Source organism: Mesoplodon mirus, assembly GCF_964341445.2.
Source record: "Mesoplodon mirus genome assembly, chromosome: 13".
Taxonomy (NCBI): domain Eukaryota; kingdom Metazoa; phylum Chordata; class Mammalia; order Artiodactyla; family Ziphiidae; genus Mesoplodon; species Mesoplodon mirus.
The window spans coordinates 33,639,437-33,664,313 of NC_138989.1; the positions used below are offsets into that span (position 1 = coordinate 33,639,437).

At 45.1% G+C, this 24,877-nt stretch overlaps 2 protein-coding genes across 5 annotated transcripts; one reads left to right on the forward strand and one right to left on the reverse strand.

The window, feature by feature from the left end:
• Nucleotides 1-2,173: 2,173 nt before the first annotated feature.
• Nucleotides 2,174-18,259, reverse strand: LOC309814371 (uncharacterized protein; the record flags this gene model as incomplete). Of its 2 annotated transcripts, XM_082640130.1 has the most annotated exons (3): nucleotides 12,696-13,180; nucleotides 15,235-15,363; nucleotides 17,114-18,259. In XM_082640130.1, one exon carries the CDS (start codon nucleotides 18,257-18,259, stop codon nucleotides 17,720-17,722), a length of 540 nt encoding a protein of 179 aa, XP_082496256.1. In that variant the 3' UTR covers nucleotides 12,696-13,180; nucleotides 15,235-15,363; nucleotides 17,114-17,719. The 2 variants fall into 2 exon arrangements, with proteins under 2 accessions (XP_082496257.1, XP_082496256.1); XM_082640131.1 differs by lacking the exons at nucleotides 12,696-13,180; nucleotides 15,235-15,363 and adding an exon at nucleotides 2,174-6,668.
• ZBTB14 (zinc finger and BTB domain containing 14) lies at nucleotides 18,126-24,877 on the forward strand. 3 transcript variants are annotated; one of them, XM_082640128.1, is made up of 3 exons: nucleotides 18,126-18,517; nucleotides 20,870-20,953; nucleotides 22,097-24,877. In XM_082640128.1, exons 2-3 carry the CDS (start codon nucleotides 20,951-20,953, stop codon nucleotides 23,441-23,443), a joined length of 1,350 nt encoding a protein of 449 aa, XP_082496254.1. In that variant the 5' UTR covers nucleotides 18,126-18,517; nucleotides 20,870-20,950; the 3' UTR covers nucleotides 23,444-24,877. The 3 variants fall into 3 exon arrangements, with proteins under 3 accessions (XP_082496254.1, XP_082496253.1, XP_082496255.1); XM_082640127.1 differs by lacking the exon at nucleotides 18,126-18,517 and adding an exon at nucleotides 19,136-19,532; XM_082640129.1 differs by lacking the exon at nucleotides 18,126-18,517 and adding an exon at nucleotides 19,548-19,615.

Consider the following 24,877-nt stretch of genomic DNA (forward strand, 5'->3'; position numbering starts at 1 on the left):
TTTTAATAGTAAGTATGTACTTTGACAATCAAGAAAAAAATCCTATAAAACCAAAAAAAAAAAAAGGTAAAAACATTCACTTCTGGTAATTCTACAGATACAGTCACACAGTATGTGCAAAATGATATATGTATAATTTTTTTCATTGTCACATTGTTTAAAAGGACTTGACTCTAATTTGAAGACTCCAAAGCCAATATTTCTTGAAGTGTTTCTTTTAAAAAAAAATCTATGCATACCAGTTTGACAGTGAATTTTTAATTGTATTTGCATAGCTGTTTTACGCATAGCTGAATATGAAATTGAGTCAAGAAGGAATTTCAGTACTAAACAAATGATAGAAGAATTTAAAGTTTTTACTGCTGTTTGCTTCACACCTGAGAAAAAGTTAAGGCAACCTCCACAAATGAGGAAGAGTCCTGAAGGTGAATTTGACACTGTAGTGTCAGTATTAATTAGCATTTATTAGATGAAGTGGTAGTGATGGCCAAATAGCTAATGAAAAAGCTTTGTGTGAATGCCCTGAATCCTCAGATCTGTGAATCAGATTGCTGAAAAACTGATTTCGTTCAGAATGGTGGTACCTTTTCTCCTCCTGGGAAACAAATGCCTCTGACAGGTGGGTGTTGCCAGACAAAATTGACTTTTTCCCACTTATCCCTTCTCCACAGATTTTAAGACACAGAAAGAAATTGAATCCTGCTGGAATTCTCTTCTATGTTAATAGTTTTCAAATGTTACTCAAGAACTCGTTCTAAGGAACAAAAGCGCTTAAAAGCACCGTACCGTCTGGTTCTGGGGCTTATTTAAGGGGGCAATCAGCTAAAACAGTGCTTCTTTTAATGACATAATAAGAGCAAAAGATAAAGTGTTGCTACCTGGCCTTCGAGTCGAGTCTAGTCTTATCCTTATTCTGCTTTATGAAATTCACCTATTCCTAGTATTACTGAGTCCAAGCTTGTACTGCTCACCACATGACAGGGCAGTAAATGGAAAGACAAGGTGTTGGGACAAGGAATAGTGATTTTATTTGGAAAGCCAGCAGACCGAGAAGATGGTGGACTAGTGTCCCAAGAACTATCTTCCGCTTCGTTCTTACAGCTGTCCATATAGGTCTGGTCACAATGTGCCTATAAACCTCCAACAAGACAATTGTATTCTCTGTTCTGCAACTTTTTATCTCTATATGAATAGAAAAGTGTTACACGTTTATGGGTCAGAGGGCCTTGAGAATGGGCTACCACGTATATTTCAGGCTATAGGCAACATTCTTTTACAAAAGGTGGAGAGGGCTTCCCTGGTGGTGCAGCGGTTGGGAGTCCGCCTGCCGATGCAGGGGACGCAGGTTCGCGCCCCGGTCCAGGAGGGTCCTGCATGCCGCGGAGCGGCTGGGCCTGTGAGCCATGGCCGCTGAGCCTGCGCATCCGGAGCCTGTGCTCCGCGACGGGAGAGGCCACAGCAGTGAGAGGCCTGCGTACCGCAAAAAAAAAAAAAAAAAAAAAGGTGGAGAGCCAGCATGACTAAGCACAGGCAAAAGAGCACAAAGTTAAAGCTAAAGGAAATAGATCTAATATGGAGTCAGGTTTGTTCTTTTCTGTTACACTAGTACCTTAGTTTCTAATTGACCAGATTACTGACCTTTTTTAATTTTAAACTTCCTAGTAAATTCTGCTTCAAAAAAATATAGAAGTATACATGCTTCCTATAGTCAGTGAAACAATGCAAAACCAAGAAAACCCTTCCAAGCTCTGCCCCTCATTTTTCCCATCCACCTGTCCTCAGGGACCCAGTTTTGATAGCCTGGTGTGTCTCTCTCCATATATGGGAAGGATAATTTTAGTAGAATGAGAATATTACTTAGCATCTTATCTTTCTTATTTCAGAGTTCATGGTGGATATTCACCCAGGTCAATGGCTATGAAGTGAAGTCATTTGCAAAATAACTGCATGTTATCAGTCACTATTTGCTGCCTACTTAACAGCCATTCTCCCCTGCTTCCCTGTAAACAGAACCTTGATTTCATTCAGGTATTAAGTGAGCAGAAATGTGCTCAGGTAATGCCAGCCACTCCCCAGTCCCAAGGAATGAATCATGGTTGGTCTATAACGTAGGCACTCTGTCACTCATAGTCACCCATCCCCTTGTTTGCTTGTTTGTTTCTATACAGTTTTTATTGAATATAATATTAATACAGACAAGCACTGACACATGAATAATGACTTACTACCAAGCAACATATCCATATAAACATCACCCAGATCAAGATATAGAGCATTACCAGCAACTCAGAAGCCTGTCTCATGCATTACCCTTCCCCAAGGCAATCAGCATTTGCTGTCTATAACCATAGATTAGATTTGCCACTTTTGGAACATTATATAAATTGAACAGTACTGTATATATTCTTTTGTGTCTTGATTCTGTTGTTCAACACTGTGTCTGGGAGATTCATCCATGTACATTTGTGCCCATTACATTCTCTCTTCATCATCCTCTGTCTTGAGTTCTTGAGCCTCTTAGGATCTCAGTTGACTATTGATTTCCCATATCAATTCTCCAACATGTGGGAGCAAAGTCATATCCCACCTTCCTCCGCCCCACCTACAGAAGCAGAAAGCTGACTACCTTCACCCTCCTACCTTCTTCTATTAAGCACTGCCTTGAACATCAGGACATCTTCCCCCTTGGCCAATCCCCTATTTTCCTGGAGCCATTGTTTACCTCTTCTTCCTTCTTTTACTTTCTCAAACCGGGTGTTGAAATATCTTACTTTGGTTATTTTTCATTGGGTGTCTGAATGTCCTTCTACTCTTTTCCCCATCCCCTCAACTGAGGGAACGTCTTCAATGCCCTTCTACTCAAAGTCAACTCTGATAACACTTTCTAGAAACATACCCGTGACAGAGACCACATAGTTAGTATACATTACCCTGGAATCCATTGTCTCTCCTTTTTCTCCAGTACAGCACATGGCTGCCCATCCACACACTACGTTTCTTTATATTCTGGGCAGCTTGATGGGGCCATGTGACTAAGCCCTGACCAATGGAATCTGAGTGAACTGATCGCACATCATCTCCTTAGAGATTTGTCTTCTACTCTTTTTCTTTCCTGCTTTTTTCTGACCACATATGTGGTACTGTGAGCCAGCTTTTACCATATAGATGAAGATAGTACATTACATTCTAGAACAGCACTGTCCAAGCAAAATATAATGGGAGCCACAAGTGGGATTAAAGATTTTCTAAACAAAGAAAAAATGGATAAAATTAGATTTAATAACATATGTTACTTAACCCCGTGCATCCAAAATATTATTTCAACATGCAGTCAATATAAAGTTATTAATGAAATATTTGAATTCTTTTTTCATATGGAGTCTTTGAAAACTGGTATGTGTTTGTACATGTATTGCAGCGTGTCCTAGTTTGAACCAGCCACACTCCAAGAGCTCAATAGGAACTCATGGGTAGTGGATGCCATATTGGACAAAGCGGTTCTAGATCATGGCAGAACAAGAGGGCAGAAGGAAGTTGGGTCTCTTGTGTAGACCTGCCCAGCCTCCCTGGACTATCTGGCTACAGCTATTATATGAGAAATAAATTTCTACCTTGTTGGGGCCAAGGTTTTTTTTTTGAGTTTCTTCATCACAGAAGCTTAGCTTGTATCTTTACTAACAGTCATATTCACATTTAAACACACACTGATAGTACTTACACCCTCTTTGAAAACTCCTACATTCAAGGCAGCTAGAAGCTTTATACAATATTTAAAGTTTAAGGAATTGTAACTGAAGAAGCTCTGGAAATATCACATGGGGGAAATAGCGGGAGAGCCAGATATTCCATGGTAAACTAGGTCCCAACCCCATCTCGTTTTCATTTTACAGTTTTCTATTAATCCCATGCCTTCATCTGCTTCTCTCTAACATTTTTGTTTGGAAAATATTTTGTAAGAACTGTTTAAGACAGAATTAAAAGTGATACACTGAAAATGGGATAAAGACCCAAAGAAGAGTAAGTGAAGCACAAATAAAGTTGAGGTACTTTAGAGGTCAGGCGTATGAAACTAGGGTAAATTGAATTGTTTAAAAGAGAAAATCATGGGACTTCCCTGGTGGAGTAGTGGTTAAGAATCCATCTGCCAATGCAGGGGACATGGGTTCGAGCCCTGGTCTGGGAAGATCCCACATGGCACGGAGCAACTAAGCCCGTGCGCCACAACTACTGAAGCCCACGCTCCTAGAGCCCATGCTCCACAACAAGAGGAGCCCCTGCTCGCTGCAACTAGAGAAGAGCCCACGTGCAGCAACAAAGACCCAATGCAGCACCCCCCAAATAATAATAATAAATAAAAATTTAAAAAATAAAATAAAAGAGAAAATCATTGAAGCAGATCACTGAACTTTCAAAAACATTGAAAAGTTTTGCTATATTCCAGATAGCGGGCTGGACCAACAAAGACCGGGCCACCAAGAAAGACTTTTTGTGGAGAAGACACCGGAGCTGAGTCTGAAGCATGTGTAGACGCGAGTCAGCTGACATGGGGAGCGGAAGAGTAGTGAGAGACTTTCGCAGAAGGAGACGTATGTGCAAAGTCCCTGGGTGAGTACCAGCATAGACAGTCTGGAGACCACAGGCACTTGTTTTGACGAAAACACAGAGTGCAACAGCGGAGAGTGGCTGGAGGTGAGGTCAGTGCAGTACGTAAGGGATGGCTTTCAGAAGGCTTTGAGGTCCATGGCGAAGAGCTGCACTGTATCTTGTCGGTGCTCTGGAACCTCTAGACGTTTTCAGTGTGGTGTCTCAGAGGTGGTTGGTGGTGATGACAAGATCAGATGTGCCTGATAACGAGTGTGACATTACAGAGGTGGAACTGATATGATTCGATGGCCAATTATAAGGAAGGTGAAAGAAATGGTGAATTCAAGAATGGGGTTAAGGTTTCTGATATTGGTGATAAAGTGACTTCTGGTCCCTCAAGTTGAGAAGGACATAGAGGGTTTAGAGAGCAGGATGACTGGCTCAGTTTTGGGAAAATGAAATCTAGAAAGTTGGTAAATTTATCCAACCAGGGAAAAAGAGCCTGAGACACTACCATGGGGGAGATCAACATTTAAGTCGGAGAGAGCAAGAGCGAGAGAGACAGAGAGAGAGGGAGATTGTAAAAGCCAAGGGAAAGGACATTTCAGTGCAAGTGCTATTAGGCCTGAGGACTAGAACGTGTCCTCTGGCTTTAGCAATAAGGCAGGTGATAATTTGGAGAGGGGTGTTCACTTGGGGTGGCCGGGGCGGAAGCCGGGTACAAGTGAATGAAGGAGGGAATTGAAATAAAGTGGGCATGATTGTCACAGACCACGCTTTCAAAGAGCTTAACTCAAGAAAGCAAACGGCCCTCAGAACACACAAGGGAGGGCTTTTAAAAAATAATGGATTATATAAGCATTCTATGCTGAAGAAATCCTCAGTAAAATGGAAGAAAGTTGTATCTCATAGAAATGCTAATCAGTGGAGCATCGTCCAGGGAAAGATCCCTCTTCTACTGAGATGAGAAGAGGAGATCACTTGTGGCGGCAGTGAGTCTGCAGAGCAGGCAGAAGGCAGGGACCCGAGGGGTTCTCTATTCTCTCTAAACTGAGGGAGGACCTTTGCTGCATGAAGGTGGAGGCTGCTCGCTCTGGATCTGGGGTGGCACCCACCTTCTCAGTTGCGACACTTTCTCCCGTGCTTCTCAGCTGCCTGGGGGCGGCGCCACAAAGATTAAGAAGAGTTGGGTTGATTGAGGGTTAGGGCTGTGCTAGGTAGATTTGGGGGGAAAGATGGGCAAGGGAAGTGAGGGTTTGGGGGAAAAGGTAATTAAATAAAGTTTCTTTGGAGCGTCATAGGATAAGGAGCTTAGTCTTGTTCAACGTCTTCATTCTATAAAGGGAGAGGATGAAGAACTTGTCCAAAATCAGAGCTCGTTGCTGGTAGAGTGGTGTCCAGATTTAGAACTTCTGACCCTCTGTCTTTTCCGCTGCACAAACTGAGGTGTTTCTGTGCTGGCTGTTCTCTGCTGCATCCTTGCCCTCGGGCACTAACTTTCAGGGTGGATTATTAGAACACAGTCACCAAGCATCTGGAGGAAGGCAGGTTTGCTTTGCCTCTGACCTTGCTTCTGAGCATTACTGAGTCACTGGTTGCTCCATGCAGACACGGGCTGCTTGGATTTACATATTAGCATGTGGAAACCTTTCCTCTTTCTGCTGGTTTCGAGCAGACTTCCAGGAAGCACAGGGTTAGTACAATAGGGAAGGAAACTGGATAAGAGACAAAGCCCGTGATTGTAGAGTCCCCCCACAATGGAGAACTTCTAAAATCTTTTCCTGTTTTTCTCCAGTCACCACATCGTCTTTTCTAGTGCCAATTCCTTTCATTCCACTTTAAATATTTCCCCTTTGATTTTACTGTCTTCTTTGTTACAAGAAGAAATCGTCGTTACTGGGATTATGGCTTTTGTGAAACAGCAAGGGGCTGGCTCCCGTGCTAATACTGTCACAGATATTTCGATCACCATCCTCTTGATCAGCTACTCGCTGAAAGCGTTATCATTAAACCTCTGATCCAATCATTTTCCGAATTGAGTGTAGGCTCAGTCTCTCCCTTTCTCAGTGGTTATCAGGCTAAGTCTGAAAAAGAAAAGGACCCACTACCAATTAGAATTACTCTTAAATATGGGGGATACATATTTCAAGTACTTTACTTAAGCTTAATTACAATTATATAAATGATCTCAGATCACTATTAAAATCATTTCCAGGGCTTCCCTGGTGGCGCAGTGGTTAAGAGTCCGCCTGCCGATGCAGGGGACACGGGTTCGTGCCCCGGTCCGGGAAGATCCCACATGCCGCGGCAGCTAGGCCCGTGAGCCATGGCTGCTGAGCCTGTGCGTCCGGAGCCTGTGCTCCGCAACGGGAGAGACCACAACAGTGAGAGGCCCGCGTACCGCAAAAAAAAAAAAAAAAAAAAAAAAATCAGAGTCCAAATCGAAAGGAACATTCTTCTGTCATTTTCCCATTTTCCCAGGTGTGTCCACTTCGCGATACATAACCCCTTTAGTGTGGTAGAAAGAACACTGGTGACACTGAACAGAAGGGGCTAGCTCCCCCTTCCGGTTACCTGCCATCATGAAATAGCTTGATAGTTGCAGGGAATCCTTAGTGTCAGGTCAATTTTGAAATTATATGGATTCCAAGTTTACTTGAAACCCATCTTTCCCCACATTAGAGACGCATTTGAGTTCAAGAATGCCGTCGTAACTTTTGGTTGCTTCTCTACCTGGAAACTAACAGGCTCCAGGAAGGAACTCAATAAATGTTTATTTAATAAACGAGGGAATGGTAGCTAACCAGGTACACTTAGGTTCACGCATCCTTTCATGTGAGTCTATGGCACTGGATTAAAAGAATCTCTGTATTGTTCACCATTTTCTAAATATAAGGTTTAAATAATTTGCATGTATAGATTACTAAGAGATTTCTCCTCCAGTAGGAGATTCTGGATGCTTTAATTGAAATTCATCATGCTGATACAGATGTTAGACCAGATAAATATTATATTTAGAGGATGTGTATTAAATGCATCTTAGCCTCGTTTTTCCCTTATTCTCTTGGCCATCATTGCAGTGCACTGTAACTATGAAACAAGTATATAACCTAAATACACACAGAAGGCAGAAAATGATCATATCAAAGGAAAGGCATTTGTGGATTACCTTTGCTGTGCCAGGCACTATGCATAAATGGAATTATCATTAAAAAGTCACAGCAATTCAATGACGAGGTAAATTTTCATTTATCTACTGTTTTGCTTGGGAGAGATTTTTTTTATGCCTTTAGGTCACACAAATGGTAGCAGAATTGACCTTCAAACCCAGGTTGATAAAATTTCTAACCCCATACTATTTTCATTGTCTGAAAGTAAAAGCAACGTTAGACAAAAGGGCATCTCTATCAAATGGAATTGTTAAAGGCGTGGAAGAAACCGCAGGAACTACAGACATCAAATGGAAGACAGAGGATCATGGTTTTTTAACAGAACCAAACAAAAGGTCACATTTGCTTGTCCATCCCAGCAATGAGATCCTTTTGTCAATTGTCAGACACATCACCTCTATTTTCTAACTTCATTTGTTTTATTTGGTTTGTTGAGGGGAGTACAGAGAGGGTAGCCTTGTCAGGGAGTCAGAGGATTCCAGCATCCGCAGGGCCACTTGGTACCTCTATCATCCTGGACTAGTCATTTAGCTTCCGAGTCTTGTTTTCTCCATTTCTAAAGTATCAACTCGGGCTTCCCTGGTGGCGCAGTGGTTAAGAATCCACCTGCCAATGCAGGAGACATGGGTTCAAGCCCTGGACCAGGAAGATACCATGTGCCACAGAGCAACTAAGCCCATGTGCCACAACTGCTGAAGCCCGCACGCCTAGAGCCCGTGCTCTGCAACAAGAGAAGCCACCACAATGGGAAGGCTGTGTACCACAACGAAGAGTGGTGCTCGCTACAACTAGAGAAAGCCCGTGCAGCAATGAAGACCCAATGCAACCAAAAATAAATAAATTAAAATTAATAAATCAATTAAGAAAAAAGAAATATTGACTCTCCCAATCCAATGCTCTCCCCAAAGCATTCTTACATGCAGGGGACCCACGTGAAATATACATGGGAATATTAATTTCATAGCACTGTACAAAAATCATAATGACCACCTCAACTAAAGGCTACTGAGATGAGTATTTGCTTTTCTAAGACCAGCAAATATAAGAGAAAAAAGGACTTAGGATGCATGATGGAGTCTAGAGATCATTTGGATTCTAGTTCAATCTGGCTGCTGTGGTAACTATAATGATTTTGGATATACTTGATTACTGTCCTTTCTACTCCACAGGGGAATAAATCATTTTATGAGTCTTGATTGCATTTAATACCTCGACAATAAAAATGAGAACTTTCACATGAAGCGTTGATTTACTTGTGACTAGAGCTATAGCAATTCGGACCAAGTTACTGAATTTGATAGCAGAAGAAATATAAGCATGCAGCAGTGGGTTGTTTCAAGTGAAAACAACTGTGCTGCTTCCAGAAACATTTGGCAAGCGATTTGTGTGGGGATAAAATAATAACAAAGGTAAAAATGAGCAAATGACAAGCCAGTTATCAATGGATGCCCTGTTGTGTCATGAAAGCTGAAAGATATCCGGCTGTGATTTCAGGGTCATAATTCCTTCTTGTGACTGCATGCAAATTAAGGAAGAGTTGGCTAGACGTGACCATATCAAGGAATTTATGATTCAGCATCAATAAATAAAAATGCTGACTAGGAGACTAAATAATTGCTTCTATTTCCTGTCTAACTGCCTATTCTTAAAGTTATGTCAGAATCATAAGTAATGAAATCTGAACAGTATGCATGCATGCCCATGACCTGGATTGGAAGTTCAAAATAAAGCCAGCATTCCACATGAAGATTTTTTAAGATAAGTTATCAGATATCACCCATGCCATGGACCTTTATCTATTAAAGAAGATATCATAATCTCCCTCTTGTCAGCAGAGAAAAATCAAAGAATTATTTTTAGCTGAAATCTCAGGTACTAGAATATTTTCAGCTTCCAGAGATTGCCAGGACGTTATAAGGTACATTTGGAAATTTTTGTCTTTGGGGAATAGAGGATTGTTTGGGGCCAGAAACAAATGTGTCTCCTCATGAATTTCAAACATTTTGCAGTTTGCTTCCCCTAAAATACAGATGTGATAAAGGCCTTTCCCTTTGAAATATGAGAAACAAACTTTGGCAAAAAGGTTTTTTTTTTAAGGAATATTAGAAATGAAGTGAAACTTATATTGTGTCTTAGCCATTATTACGGTACTTACTACCATCAGAATCATGATGACTGTCTCTTCTAAAACATTACCAGGACCCTACCTAGTATTTAATTATGAACTTATTAATCTATTGAGGGTGACTTTATTTGCAGCTACAATTTGGTACATCTTTTTTTTTTTTTTTTCCAGCAACTGACCCCTTTGTTCTGGTATCATGAGACTATTTTACCTCTACCACACCAAATTCTCCACCCTCCTCCCCCTCCAAGACTAAATTATAATTTCCTTGAGGGCAGGATTATGTCTGTGTTGCTCGCGGCTATGTCCTCCATCCCTTATGCATAGAAGGTGCTCAATGTGCATTTGTGAAGTGAATGACTGAATTGAAGCAGGATCCTCTTTTCTTTCCTTTTCTTTTTTAATTGAAGTATAGTTGATTTACAATGTTGTGTTAGCTTCTGGTGTACAGCAAAGTGATCCAGTAAAAAATAAATATATATTATTTTTCATATTCTTTTCCATTATGGTTTATCACAGGATATTGAATATAGTTCCCTGTGCTATACAGTAGGACCTTGTTGTTTATCTATTTTATATGTAGTAGTTTGTATCTGCTAGTACCAAGCTCCTAATTTATCCCTCCCCCGCTTCTCCTTTGGTAACCATAAGTTTTTCTCTGTGTTTGAGAGTCTGTTTCTGTTTTGTAAATAAGTTCATTTGTATCATATTTTAGATTCCACATATAAGTGATATCATATGGTATCTGTCTTTCCCTTTCTGACTTACTTCACTTAGTATGATAATCTCTAGTTCCATCTATGTTGCTGCAAATGGCATTATTTCGTTCTTTTTTATGGCTGAGTAGTATTCCATTGTGTGTGTGTGTGTGTGTGTGTATCACATCTTCTTTATCCATTCCTCTGTGGATGGACATTTAGGTTGTTTCCATGTCTTGGCTATTGTGAATAGTGCTGCTATGAACATAGGGGTGCATGTATCTTTTGAATTATAGTTTTGTCTGGATATATTTCCAAGAATGGGATTGCTGGATAATATGGCAATTTGAATTTTAATTTCTTGAGGAACCTCCATACTGTTTTCCATAGTGGCTGCACCAGTTTACACTCCACCAACAGTGTAGGAGGATTCCCTCTTCCAGTTGGAGAAATTTTTATTTCAGTTTTTCACTGAGTTACTAAGGTGAACGTGAAGTCCTTATGACTGAGAAAACAATTTACCAATATACTTTTTTTTTGTCCCTAAAAGGAAACTATAACTTTAGCTCACCAGAACTAAGGTTAAATACTTTGCAGTTTTTTTGAAATGTTTTAATAATATGTGGCATCATGATGATAATTTTGATAAATTAAAACATTAAATTCTAAAGCAAACTGATGACTTGATTCTATATGTGATCCATAAACTAGATAGCTCACTAAACATCAAAAATAATATAACACATAGTTTACATATTTTAGGCTTATAATGTCAACATGATAGAAGACCAGTTTCAAAAAGTAGTGGGAAAATAATCATAAACAGTTTGGGTCACAGAGAAAGGAATTTGATATAAATAGAATTTGGTAGATATTTCTTTCTAGTATTATTAATAGGAGATTTTGTGTGAATTGCAGTTGCAAATTAGAAAAGTGTCATTCTTTTGGAGTGCAATAGTTCAGACAGCCTGGAGTGTCATGTGTCCAGACACTGTCACTGAGTTGGAGAAGGGTAATTGACAAGCATCAGCCCATATGTTGGATGAAGAGCTGTACCACACATCGAAAGTGTTCACCTTTTTAAAAAAGAAAGCCCAGAGGAGACCAATTTCAGCTTCAGTAACATGCTAGCTCAAGGAGAATAAACTATTTTTAATGGTAATATAAGAATAAGTGTTTCACTTTAGCAGATGAAATATTCTTTGCTCAAGGACAAAAGTCAAATCTTAAGGTTTGTTCTCCAGAAATGAAGAAAACTCTCAAGTGTAGATCAATGCTCTACTCTGTTGTAAATCAAGTAGCTGAGCTTTGCAACTGACACAAGGTAAAGAGAAGAAGAAAAAATGGCAACCAAAATTTTTCTGAGGTTTTAGGAATGCCGGCCTATAAGAAGATAACAACATTCTCTGACAATGGGGAAGATGACAGCAGGGAAGAGAAGGAGTCTTGCCCCTGATATTCTAAAATTTAAAAGATACAAAACATCCTCATAGAGATGTTTTAGCATAACACAAATCACAGAATTGGAAGAAGGACCAGTATTGGTATTGAAGCATATAAAAAAGGTTAGGAAATAAATGATGACAGTACAGCTCCATAATAGCTAAATTCAAAAATGCCATGGGAGGGCTTCCCTGGTGGCGCAGTGGTTGGGAGTCCGCCTGCCGATGCAGGGGACGCGGGTTCGTGCCCCGGTCTGGGAGGATCCCATGTGCCGCGGAGCGGCTGGGCCCGTGAGCCATGGCCGCTGGGCCTGCGCGTCCGGAGCCTGTGCTCCGCGGCGGGGGAGGCCACAACGGTGAGAGGCCCGCATACCGCAAAAAAAAAAAAAAAAAAAGCCATGGGTAACCCTGGATCCTGAACCAAGGAAAAAAAAAAAAAAGGTATATATATGCTGTAATGGACCTTATTGGTGAAATCTTGGATACGGGCTGTGGATTAGATAATAGTGTATCAATGTTAAATGCTTGATTTTCATCATAATACTGTGGTTATGGAAGAGATTGTCCTCTTTTTTAAGAACACACACCGACAGATTTAGGGAAAGGGGGCATAATATCTGTAACTTACTCTTAAAGAATGGTTCAGAAAAAAAAGTGTGTGAGAGAGTGTGTGTGTGTGTGTGTGTGTGTGTGTGTGTGTACATAGAGACTGAGAGGGGGAAAGAGAGGGGAAAGAGTAAGAGAGAGAGGGAGCCAGTGAGCAAATGATTAAACAAATGGGGGTAAAATGTTAACAAGTGGTAAATTTGGATAAAGGTAAACTGAATATAGGAATTCTTCTTACTATATTCTTTCAAAATAAGAAGTTACAAAATAAAAAAAGATAGGTCAAAAAATTCCCATATAATTAGAAACAAAATAACATTTATCACACTTGGATTATTAAATAACATAGGTTAAAAAAGGAAGTCATGGGCTTCCCTGGTGGCGCCGTGGTTGAGAGTCCGCCTGCCGATGCAGGGGACACGGGTTCGTGCCCCGGGCCGGGAAGATCCCACATGCTGCGGAGCGGCTGGGTCCGTGAGCCATGGCCACTGAGCCTGCGCGTTCGGAGCCTGTGCTCCGCAACGGGAGAGGCCACAACAGTGAGAGGCCCGCGTACTGCAAAAAAAAAAAAAAAAAAAAAAAGGAAGTCGTAAAGAAACCTAAGAAATACATAGAACTGAATATAAATAAAACTACATGGAAGAATACATTGGGAAGGGGAAAGCAGTCCCGAGGAAGAAATGTATAGCTCTTTAAAACAAATGTATCAGAAAACAAGCAAGCTTATCACCAAACCAGCAACAAGTTTACCAATTTTTTTCATTCTGGTTCTCCAACCACTTGGCTCTAGATGCAGGGGCAGTCATGCAAGCTCCCCTACCTTGTGGTTGAGGATAGAAAAAGGGAGCCCCAGTAAGGCAGAAGGTGCCAAGGAGTCACAAAGAGGAAGAAGCCCAGGAAAGCAACAGCCATAAAGCTGTTTACAAATCCTAGGCTCACCTTCGAGCTGCACATGTGTGGATCTGATCCTAATCAGCACATTAAGGACTTTGAGAACTGAACCAGCAGATTGCTGCCCAGGTTCTGCACTGGCCAGTGCCTGAAAATACTTGAGGCACATCCAAATAGCATGCAAATATACCAAGCAAGAGCCCACAGAATGTATGTTAAAACCTGTGACCAGAACTTAACCTAGCTGAGTGTCTGCTAAAATTTAAAGAAAAAGAAATCAATTATTTTTCCATAGGATTTCACATGGCCCAGAGTCTTGTAATGTAATATTTAAAATACCTAATACTCAATCCAAAATTACTCCATATGAAAAGACCCAGGAAATCTCAACTGACTTTTGAAAAGACAATCAACAGAAAGTAACAGTGAGATGACACAGATGTTGGAATTAAATAACAAAACTTAGAGGCAGCTTTTATTAAAATTCTCCAACAAGCAATTATGAACATTCTTAAAACAAATCAAAAAACAGAAATTCTCAGAAAAGAAAGAGAAAACTAAAAGAAAAAGAAAATGTAAATTTTAGAACTGAAATAGACAACTGAAATGAAAAATCTCACTGAATGGGCTGAATAGCAGATTGGAGATGACAAGGACAAATCAGTTAACTTGATGATAGATAACAGAAATTATTCAATCTGAACAAGAGGGAAACAAATATTTTTTTAAATGAAAAATATTATAATCCTAAGAGAAATTTTAAAAAAATCCAATGTCTATGTCATTGGAGTCTCAGAAGAAGAGGAGAAAGAATGTGATGCTGAAAAAGAATGTGAAGAAATAATGGCTGAAAATTCCCCCAAATTAGAGAAATATATAAACCTACAGATTCAAGAAGCTCAGTAGATCCCAAATAGGATAATCTTAATAAAATGCATTACCAGAAATATAACTAAAATGCTGAAAACTAAAAACAAGGAAAAAATCTTGAAAGTAACCAGAGAAAAATAATTACCTATACAGTAAACCTTTTTGTTTTGAAATAATATATATACAGAAGACTTATCAAAAATATACAGTATTGGGCTTCCCTGGTGGCGCAGTGGTTGAGAGTCCGCCTGCCGATGCAGGGGACAAGGGTTCGTGCCCCGGTCCGGGAGGATCCCACATGCCGTGAAGCGGCTGGGCCCGTGAGCCATGGCTGCTGAGCCTGCGCGTCCGGAGCCTTGCTTCGCAACGGGAGAGGCCACAGCAGTGGGAGGCCCGCGTACCGCAAAAAAAGAAAAAAAAAAAAAAAAAAAAGAAAAGCCCTCTGATGGCTCTCACTATGCATAGCATAAAATCCACAGCCCTCACTATGGACCACAGAGCCCCAGATGTGCTGAGCTCCACCGTTCCACTGACCTATCTCATGCCCACTGGGCTCCGGTCACTCTGTCCTCCCACAGAGCCTCAAGCTACCAAGCCCCTCCCACCTTTTCGTTCCTGCTGTTCTCTCGCTGCCTGAATGCTACCCGCAACCCCAAAGATGCCTATCTTCCCTCATCCTTCTGGTCTCAAATGTACATCTCTGGAGAAGCTTTCATTGAGTTCTCAATCAGTATGAGTTCCTCTTTACCATAACACTCTGGGATGTGTAACTTTTCATTAGTAGCATTATCACAGTGTGCAATTGTATAATTATTTATGTGATTATATTTGAATGTGTGTATCCATACCTCTGTGTCAATAGGGATTAGATCTATTTCTTGTTCATTTACTGTGTCCAGTGTTTTCAGAGCAGCAAGGGGAGGGTGCTCTTGGCATTTGGTGGGATATTTTTCCTTGTGCAGGTGTTTTAGGTTTGGCTGCAATAACAAAGCATAAAACACAGTCTTCCAGTGCCTAACAAAGCAAGCATTTCTTTCTCACTCCTGGGTTTGTGGATGAGCTGTTGCCTGCCTGGGCTTGGCTGGGCTTGGGTTTCAGGTCAGCTTCATTCTCTGAGACCTGCTTGTCATTTGAGGGCCCAGACAGAAGAGGCAGTGGCAACCTGGGCCCGGTCCCCTCACGGCGGACCACACAAGCCCTGGCGGGAGAGTGGAACACAGGCTGCTTCTCAAAGCCTCTGTTCAGAACTCATGCACCCTCTTGTCTGCCCATCTTCCACTGGTCAGAGGGCCCAAGATCAGTGTGATGGAGAAATCAGCTCCACCCAAATGATCTAACATTACCAATGTCCCTTGGGGGCTGCTTCACAGCCACTGTAGACCCTGGAACCCCAGACTCCTGCCACAGGCCCCATATTCCAGGCCTCACAATCCTAACAAGCAAGAGGAGGCTGCGGGCATCCCAGGTGAGGAACAGGTGTTCCCAGCAGAGTTGTCGGCCTGAGAGTCCCACGTACAGTGACAGCATTCCTGGCAGGAGAGGCAAGAAGACTTCCTTCAACGGCCTCAGGTCTGTGTATTTCAGAAAGGTCCTGACCCTCCCCCCCCATCAACCCCACAGTGTGTCCTTATAACTCCCCAAGGTATTGAGTTCTGGGCTGTCACTTATCTGTACGCCCATATTTATTGAGGGCCTAATGAATGCTGGGCGGTGCCCGGGTAAGGCTGCTGGGTTAAGGTGAGGTGCCAGGTCTGGGTCAGGCCCTTCCTTTGTAGTTTTCCATCCCACAGAGTGTCCCCTTTCATTTAGACTCATCCCATGACTCCCATGAAGTAAGGGACAGCCAGGCAGAGACCAAGTGACTAGCACATAAAGCAAAGGAAAAGGAGGATTAATTGATGCAAAACCAAGATGTCATGGAACCTGTCACTTGAGAAATGCATTCTAGTGCTTGAGAACTCTTAGAAACTATTTTAATTGGATCGAATTAGTCAAATCCTGAGAAGACTTTACCTAGCCATATGCAAAAAGACAGTCTTTACATAGTAGACAGATAAATATATGCCGAATGAGTGTATAAACCTACGCAATTAAGCGGTATGGGAGAAGGGGGGTGCATCAGACACACTGCTAAATGAAGTGACAGCTTTAGTGCTTGAGAACATAATCCTATGATATAGTACTATTACTATCCCCCTATGAAAACACAGACAGGATTGACGTGTAACTTTAAAAGCTATGTAAGAATAGCCAGGCCCAGCATGGCGTCAGAGGGAACATGGCCACCTAGGTGTCAAGTGTGGGCCTGAACTCTGGTGGTTCCGGTTCTGCCCCTGCCACTTAAACCCGCTATCCACAGAGAGTTGGCAGGTCATTTAACACCATCAGGCTAGTATTAGAGCTAAGCACTTAACTGAGCATTATTCCATTTAATCCTCACAATTCCCTGCTCTTATCAGAGAACAAGAGTGAGGTTTAGAGAAAAATAATGTACCCTGTATTTGAGCTGGATAAGTCTGACTCTAGAACTGGTCTATTCTACCCTTCTTCATTCAATAGACCCACTAACCCCCATGCTTTTGTGAACATCAAAAAGGATGTGTATAAAAAGCACCTTTCGAAATACTGAAACCAACGTCAATTAGTACTACAAAATCACCTCGGACCGTACAGAATTTCTCTGGAATTTAACACAATCACAATATAATTTCTTTAACGTTTACGTACCTTATGTACCTGTTACAAGCATTATCTTCTGTAATCATCATACAAGCCCACGTGGACGGTCCTGCACTAATTTTTAGATTAAATTACGAATGTTCTGGCGAAACGCTATAAAAGCAAGTGTGATAAAGCCCCCCAAGCGACTCTACGAAGCCTTGGGGGACCGTCCAGCTTCTTGTGTGCAGCTGAGCAGAAAACGCGGGCGTAGGAGGGACCTCCCAGGTCCGTCACCGCGTTAGAGGGGACGCGACAATGCTTCCACAGTAGTGGTGGAATCATTACTTTGCTGAATAGGGATGTAGGAAACAAGTCTGAGTCATCCCAGTTCTCCGGAGGAGCTGCAAATGAAACCGAGCCCAGGTGCTCCACTGCCAGGGTTAAGCTACAGCCTCAAGCCCCCCTGACTTTTCCTTGCGAGTTACCGGGGATATGCGGGAGCGTGGGCGCGCCCCTGGCTGGGTCCAGAGCTTTAGGGGTGATCCCTTTCTCATGCGGGACTGGGGGCGCCCCTTACATTCCAAAGGAAACGTCACTTTTTGCATTTGTTCTGCAAATGTTTACTGAGCGCCTACCATTTCCCCATATACAAAAATGTGGCAGCGGTACCAGCTAAGACCCAACGCCCGCAAGCGCGCGTCTCGCTGTCTCCGGTGTGCGCGGAGGGGAAGGTGCCCGGGTCGCCCGCCCTGGAGTCGCGGGAGAGCCCCGCAGACGCAGCGCCCGGCCTGCGCGCGCCCGAAGGCGGCACTGCCCACGCACATGCACACGCACGGGAGCGCCGGGCTCCCGCGTCCTCGGGCTGTGCCGGCGCCGGGCGCGGGCGGGAGCTCGAGAGTCCGAGCGGGAGGCGGAGCTGCAGGCGGGGCGGGTGCCCGCGAGCGGCGCTCGTGCATTCGCTCCACTGCTCCCAAAGCCCCGCCCCCGCCCCGCCCCCCGCTTCTCCCGCGCGCGGGCTCCGCGCGCCCCAAGTCGCGCGCGTGCGCGCGCGTGCGCAGGCCAGGGCCCTCCGGGGGCGGCCCCGTAGACTCCAACGAAAGCGTCGCAAGGTCCCGGATTAACCCTTTCCCTGCTCACCCATTTAGAGGCCCAGTCGGGTTCCGTGCCTGCGCAAGCCGGCGGCGCGCCTTCCCCCTCGCCCGCACCGCGCATGCACGGGAAGGGGGGGGTGCCGGTGGGGGTGTTCACGGCCGGCTAGACATTCTGTGCTCGTGCAGGAGGAGGGCTCCTACCATCAGGGACGTGCACGATTCCCCACCCCGCCCCCTCCCCAAACTCCAAAAAAAAAAAAAATCCAAAACACACTGCCACCCACCGTGCCCCCGCGCCCCACGTCCATCCCGTCCCCGGCCTGCGTGCAGTGAGCGCGGGGAACCCACGGCAAGTGTCTGTGGCTGTGCCAGGCTGCAGGTAAGCGCGGGCCGGGGGTGCGGAAGGGGCCCGGGCCGGCCGCGAGGCGGGCGCGGGGGCGCGGGGGAGGCCGGAGGCTGGCGCGGCGGGGCTGCCCGGAAGAAGCGCGTTCTCGCCGCGCTCTGGGGCACCAGTCAGCGCCAGGATGTGCGGGCGGCCCCGGCGGCGCGGCGCGAGCGGGGCCGGGCGAGGGGCCTGGGCGCTCCGGGGGCCGCGCAGGCCGGCGAGCGGGCTCGGGCAGCGGCCGGGCGGCGGCAGTGGCGGCCCCGCGCGCGCGCTCGCTCGAGCCTCGGCGGCGGAGTTCATGGCCGCCCCCGCTCGCACCGCCGCAGTGCACCGCGGTGGGGGTGGGGACGGCCCGGAACCCGGCGCCGAGCGCGGCCCGCCGGGCGCCGCCCCTCCGCTCCACGGGCTCCGCCGCGCCGCCCCCAGCCGCCCTCGGAGGAGGGGGCCGGGACCCTGGCGCTCGCACTCCCGGGAGCGCCCGCGGAGCTCGGGAAGCCGGCCGCGCGCCGCCCCCGCCCCCGGCCGCGGGAGGGCGGGGGAGGCCCGGCGCGAGCCGGCCGGGGAGTGCGCGGGGCGCGAGCTCCGGGCTCGCGGGCGGAGCGGGGCGCGGCGCGGCGCGGCGCGGGGCTGCGGAGCCGGGCCGCACGCCCGCTCTCGCTCCCCGCCGCCGGGGCCGCCGTGGGTCCTCCCTCCCGCGCTCGGAGCCGCGGCCCTAGCCCGCGCCGAAAAGCCGGATTCTAAAAGGGAAAGCGGCCCTGGCACCTCCCGGCTTCCCGGGCGGGAGCTTTTGTTCGGGAAGCAAGGCAAATGGCTTGATCCCGTCCCCCACCTCCTGGTCAGAAAGAGATGGGAGCGAGGCTTGGAGAGGCTCTGGAGGCTCCCTGGGTCCTCCGCTCCGTTCCCTGCTTCCTCCGCATCCCGAAGTTGCCAGCTTTCGACCGGAAAGTGGTGCCGCCGCCATTGTCGCGGCGGCCCCGGGGTCGGGGAGGCGGCCGTCGCCGCCGCTTATGTAAGTTCGGCTTTACAGGAGTTCGCTCCGGCCCTGCGCGGCCGTTTGGAGAAGCGTAATAAAGGGGCAGCTTCCTTCTGGAGGTGTGGTTGGTTTTCATCTTTCCCTCCACCTACAGGGATACTGGCCACGGGTATCTTCCAGTTTAACTCCCCCGAACTTAGCATCTCAACAGAAAAAAATGGTCCTTAGAGATCTGGAGAGAGAGTGGGGGCCAAATAACACACTGACCAGACAAGGAAAAAAAAAAAAAATCCAGCACACTCCTATGTTGCCATGGGTACTGTACACCACTCCTGGGCCTGGTCCATGCGCTTTTATCCCACAAGCCCTAGGGAGAGCGACTGGCAACTGTAGGAAGTGACCCGGTAGGAAGGTTTCGCCTGGCTGCGTTCCCTTGGGGGTGACTACAGGATGGGGTGCATCCAGGGAACAGGCAGAGTAGGAAGCATCCTTAGAAATAATTCTGCTCAACCCTCACACTTGGCAGATAAGAAAACAGCCTGCCACTTTAGGCAGCTTAACGGTGTTTTCGCTTTTCCGTAGAGGGAATTTTGGAGGGTTTTCAGGACTCTGGTCATACCACCCCCAAGTTTGTGTGGTCACCATTCAGTAGAGGAGACTTTATGTTTTTCAGGATGTTAGTCTGCCGCATGGAGTCCCTCTGGTAAAAGTTAAAACTCGCAAAAATCTAGAATCCTTTGAGTTTCCCTGTAGGGATAGAGGCAAAAACACCTGGATTTCTCAAATGGAAGCTTCAAGACCAGAGTAGCTTAAGTAATGTATGTTACATCACACACAAGTGTGGATAGAAGAAAGCAGCTACTGTTCCTTCTCCTCCAATGTTAAATGTTGGGTGTATGTACTTCTCTAACTTTGTCTATATTTATTAAAAGTATATATACTCTGTTTATATGAGCCTAGAGAAAAATGTGGAAGGCTGTGTATCCAGCAGTAACTGGTAGGGGTAGGGGGCATTTACTGGCTTTTACTCTATCTGTGCCACAGTCAACATCCTTACAAATATGGACACGGGCTTTGTGAGGGGAAATCCCTCAGTGGTTCTCCAACCCATCCTTCCCATTCCCGGCACACACCCCCTCCAGGCTGCAAGTGCTCCACCCCTTACCTTTTCTCCTTCGTATCTGTTCAGAGCTGGACCTGATGCTGCCAGCCACCCTCCTCTCTGTTCCCAACCTGAAAATAAGTACAGGTGCCAATGGCAAGACAAAAAAGGACAGTTTCTTTTTAAAAATCAATTCTTGAAAACATTCTTCTTTAGAATTTGGGATAGGGGAAGAGCCTACCTTACTCTTGTATGTCCTTTTCTCTTGTAGGACTGGCGTGCCCCTGATCAGAGTTATTCTGATCCGAAGAATTTGGTGTTTAAAGCATTAAGATAATAGCCTGAGTTGTTCATGGTAACTATGACTTTGGATATTAAGTCCTGAAAATATTGTTTGGTGTTAGCTTTAAAATGTCTCTCTCTCAGTTATGTATTAGCATTCTTTAGGGGACATATGTATTTTCCTCATATTTATACTTTGTTGAATAAAACAAAAAAACAATGTTTTTGAAAAGAAACACAACAGGACACATTATTTTAAAAAGATCACTTTAACACACGGTAGATGTCTTCCATGCCAGTTCTAGATTTCTTTTGCTTGTAAAACACTCGCAGCACTTGTCAAGTGCATCTAACTTGATGACACTTTGATCTGGATGGCAGATAGATCGGCATCCAGAGGGGCTGAAGCCTCTCGTCACTGTCTTCCCAAATGTCATCTGATTCTCTGAGGGTCATGTTAAACCTTGACACTTGTTCACAAGTGGCCCAAAACTGGTGTGGAAAAACTAGAAGACAACACTGAATGGAATGTTCTGGCAATGATATCCCTCTGGTTCTGCAGCAGCGATTTGTCTCTTCCGTCAAGGAAGCAGAACACTGAGAGCTGCTAGTTATTTTACTGAATCTTCCTCTGTGTGAAATTTTACTGAATCTTCCTCTGCGTGAAATTAGAGTAGACGCAGCAGATGGCACTGGTGGATGCTTGCCGGAGACCTGTTTCTTAAACCTTGAAGCTGAGTTATTTGTCATTATTACCGGTAGTTGTCAGGAAGCACGGGTTTTGGGGCTAGAGAACCTGGATTTGAGCCCCGATACTCCACTAAATAACTAGAATATTGGGCAGGTTCCTCAATTCATCTATAAAGTGGGGGTAGTAATACCTATTCTCAAGGCCATCTGATCATTGCATTTGTGAAGACGTGGAAAGAAAAGCACGTAGCGCAATGCCAGGCAGGTATTATGTGCTTGGTAGAAGTTGCTGTTATTATGAGTAGGCAAATACGGAGTACAGTGAAGATAAGTAGAAGGAACAATATGGAAATCCCTAAGTTGGGATCCGTCTTTTCTCCTCATATTCTTGAACCACTCCTGACATTGACTTTCTGAAATTGTTAGGGACCGGAAATTGATCAGAAAATGAGAATCTCCCTGTATTTTCTGTATGGAAAAGTATTGTGCATAATTACCAAAGTATTTTTTTAAACATTTTTTGTAGGAGTTTTTCATCAGTATGTCTGAAACCATTAAATACAATGACGATGATCATAAAACTCTGTTTCTGAAAACCCTAAACGAGCAGCGCCTGGAAGGAGAATTTTGCGATATCGCGATTGTGGTGGAGGATGTCAAGTTCAGGGCGCACAGGTGTGTCCTTGCCGCCTGCAGCACCTACTTTAAAAAGCTTTTCAAGAAGCTTGAGGTCGATAGCTCTTCAGTAATAGAAATAGATTTTCTCCGTTCTGATATATTTGAAGAGGTCCTGAATTACATGTACACGGCAAAGATTTCTGTGAAAAAAGAAGATGTTAACTTAATGATGTCATCAGGTCAGATTCTCGGTATCCGATTTTTGGATAAACTCTGTTCTCAGAAGCGGGACGTGTCCAGTCCCGACGAAAATAACGGCCAATCCAAAAGCAAGTACTGCCTCAAGATCAATCGCCCCATTGGAGATGCTGCTGACCCTCAGGATGATGACGTGGAGGAAATCGGAGACCAAGATGACAGTCCCTCGGATGACACGGTAGAAGGCACCCCTCCAAGTCAGGAGGACGGCAAGTCGCCCACGACGACGCTCAGGGTCCAGGAAGCGATCCTGAAAGAGCTGGGGAGTGAGGAGGTGCGGAAAGTCAATTGCTATGGCCAGGAAGTCGAATCCATGGAGGCCCCCGAGTCCAAGGATCTGGGATCCCAGACCCCTCAGGCCTTAACATTTAACGATGGGATGAGTGAAGTGAAGGACGAACAGACGCCAGGCTGGACCACAGCTGCCAGCGACATGAAGTTTGAGTACCTGCTGTACGGCCACCACCGGGAGCAGATCGCCTGCCAGGCCTGCGGGAAGACGTTTTCGGACGAGGGCAGGTTGAGAAAGCACGAGAAGCTGCACACGGCTGACCGGCCCTTCGTCTGCGAGATGTGCACCAAGGGCTTCACCACCCAGGCCCACCTGAAGGAGCACCTGAAGATCCACACGGGCTACAAGCCCTACAGCTGCGAGGTGTGCGGCAAGTCGTTCATCCGCGCCCCGGACTTGAAGAAGCACGAGCGGGTCCACAGCAACGAGCGGCCCTTCGCCTGCCACATGTGCGACAAGGCCTTCAAACACAAGTCCCACCTCAAGGACCATGAGCGCAGGCATCGGGGCGAGAAGCCCTTCGTGTGCGGCTCCTGCACCAAGGCCTTCGCCAAGGCGTCGGATCTGAAACGGCACGAGAACAATATGCACAGCGAGCGGAAGCAGGTCACCCCCAGCGCCATGCAGAGCGAGACGGAGCAGCTGCAGGCGGCGGCCATGGCTGCGGAGGCTGAGCAGCAGCTGGAGACCATCGCCTGCAGCTAGAGGCGGGGGACCAGGATGCTCGGGGCAGGGATGCTCCGCCAGCATCCTGCATCCTGACCCATGAACGCCAGCCGCTGCATTTCGGTGGAAACTTACGGAGCATTGTACTCGCTGGACTTAAGGCAGTGCTTGGTTGGGTGTTTTGAAAACTTTTCAAGGAAATACCGTTCCTTGGTTCTGACCAAACAGTTTCACTGTCCCGTCTGGTGTCTAGTATTAATGTTGCCAGTAAGCACCCGCACCCCCTGCCCCACTTTTTTATGATTTCTCATTTTAATTTTGAGAACTCCTGTGTCCAGTTCAGAAGTGAGAGACTTCTGTCCCTTTTTTAAATTCCTCTCTCCGCTTGCTGCACCGGGGAGTGCACTGCACAGAGTGATAAATGAATGAATTGATTTCCTGATCATCACCATTCTATGTGACTTAGGGTTACAACAGCATTTTAAGAACTTTGGTAAAAGTACCTTGTGTCGACACAGAAAATACAGGTGGGTGGTTGACCAAGAACCCGGCGTGCGCAGATGTGAAAACAAGTTCTGGGAATGCAAAATGGTCTCAGATTTATACACTTGGTTTGTTAATTTTCTATCACTGTTTTTCATGGTTTTTGTGGACAAATAATGGTTGCTTTGCTGAAGTGTTTTCTTCATCCCTTTTGACTGCCCATACCTGCCCCCCAAAGGTTTCATCACACGTCCCGAAGGCATGTTGGTGGTCTGAGGGCTGAGTTTTTTCATTCCTCTTACTTCGGGCATTGCCACTCTGCAGCCGACGGGGTTTGTGGGATGGACCAGTGATGAGAGGATTAGAAAAAGGAGTATGGGAATCTGGCTCTCAGAGACAAGGCTTGCACATTTGCAACAATTCCAAGGTTTCCTAAATCAAAGAAATTCCTAATTGATTTTGAAATTGGATTTTTGTTTAGGATCAAAATTAGGACAAGAACAGGTATGCCTCTTCGGATACATTTGTGTAACTTAAAAGAGTGTCGTCAGGCTTTTGGGCTCTCTGTAGCACGTGATTTATCCATAAAGGAGATGCAGTGTCCTTCCTTAAATCAATACGTTTAAAATTTTTTAAGTGTGTAAATAGTACAGAAACGTTGGTCTTATGTATCTCAAGTACAAGTAGACAGCTGCACTTTTTTTGCACATTGGATTAAAGTTACTTCCATCGGCAACAAACATCCGTCTGTTTTTAACCAGTATTAAAGATTGTCAGACCAAATGTTTATGTTTTTGAAGTATATTTCATCACTGGTTACACTTTTAAGTGGAAGTTGACTGCCTTTTCATAGTTGTAAATGGAATTATAAGTGCTGTTCCAATTCTGGTATATGAAACTTCTTTTTAAACATTCTTTAGGGATATATTGAAATACCATCAATAGTTTGAATTATGTTCTGTAATAAAGTATTAATTATTTTAGAATGTA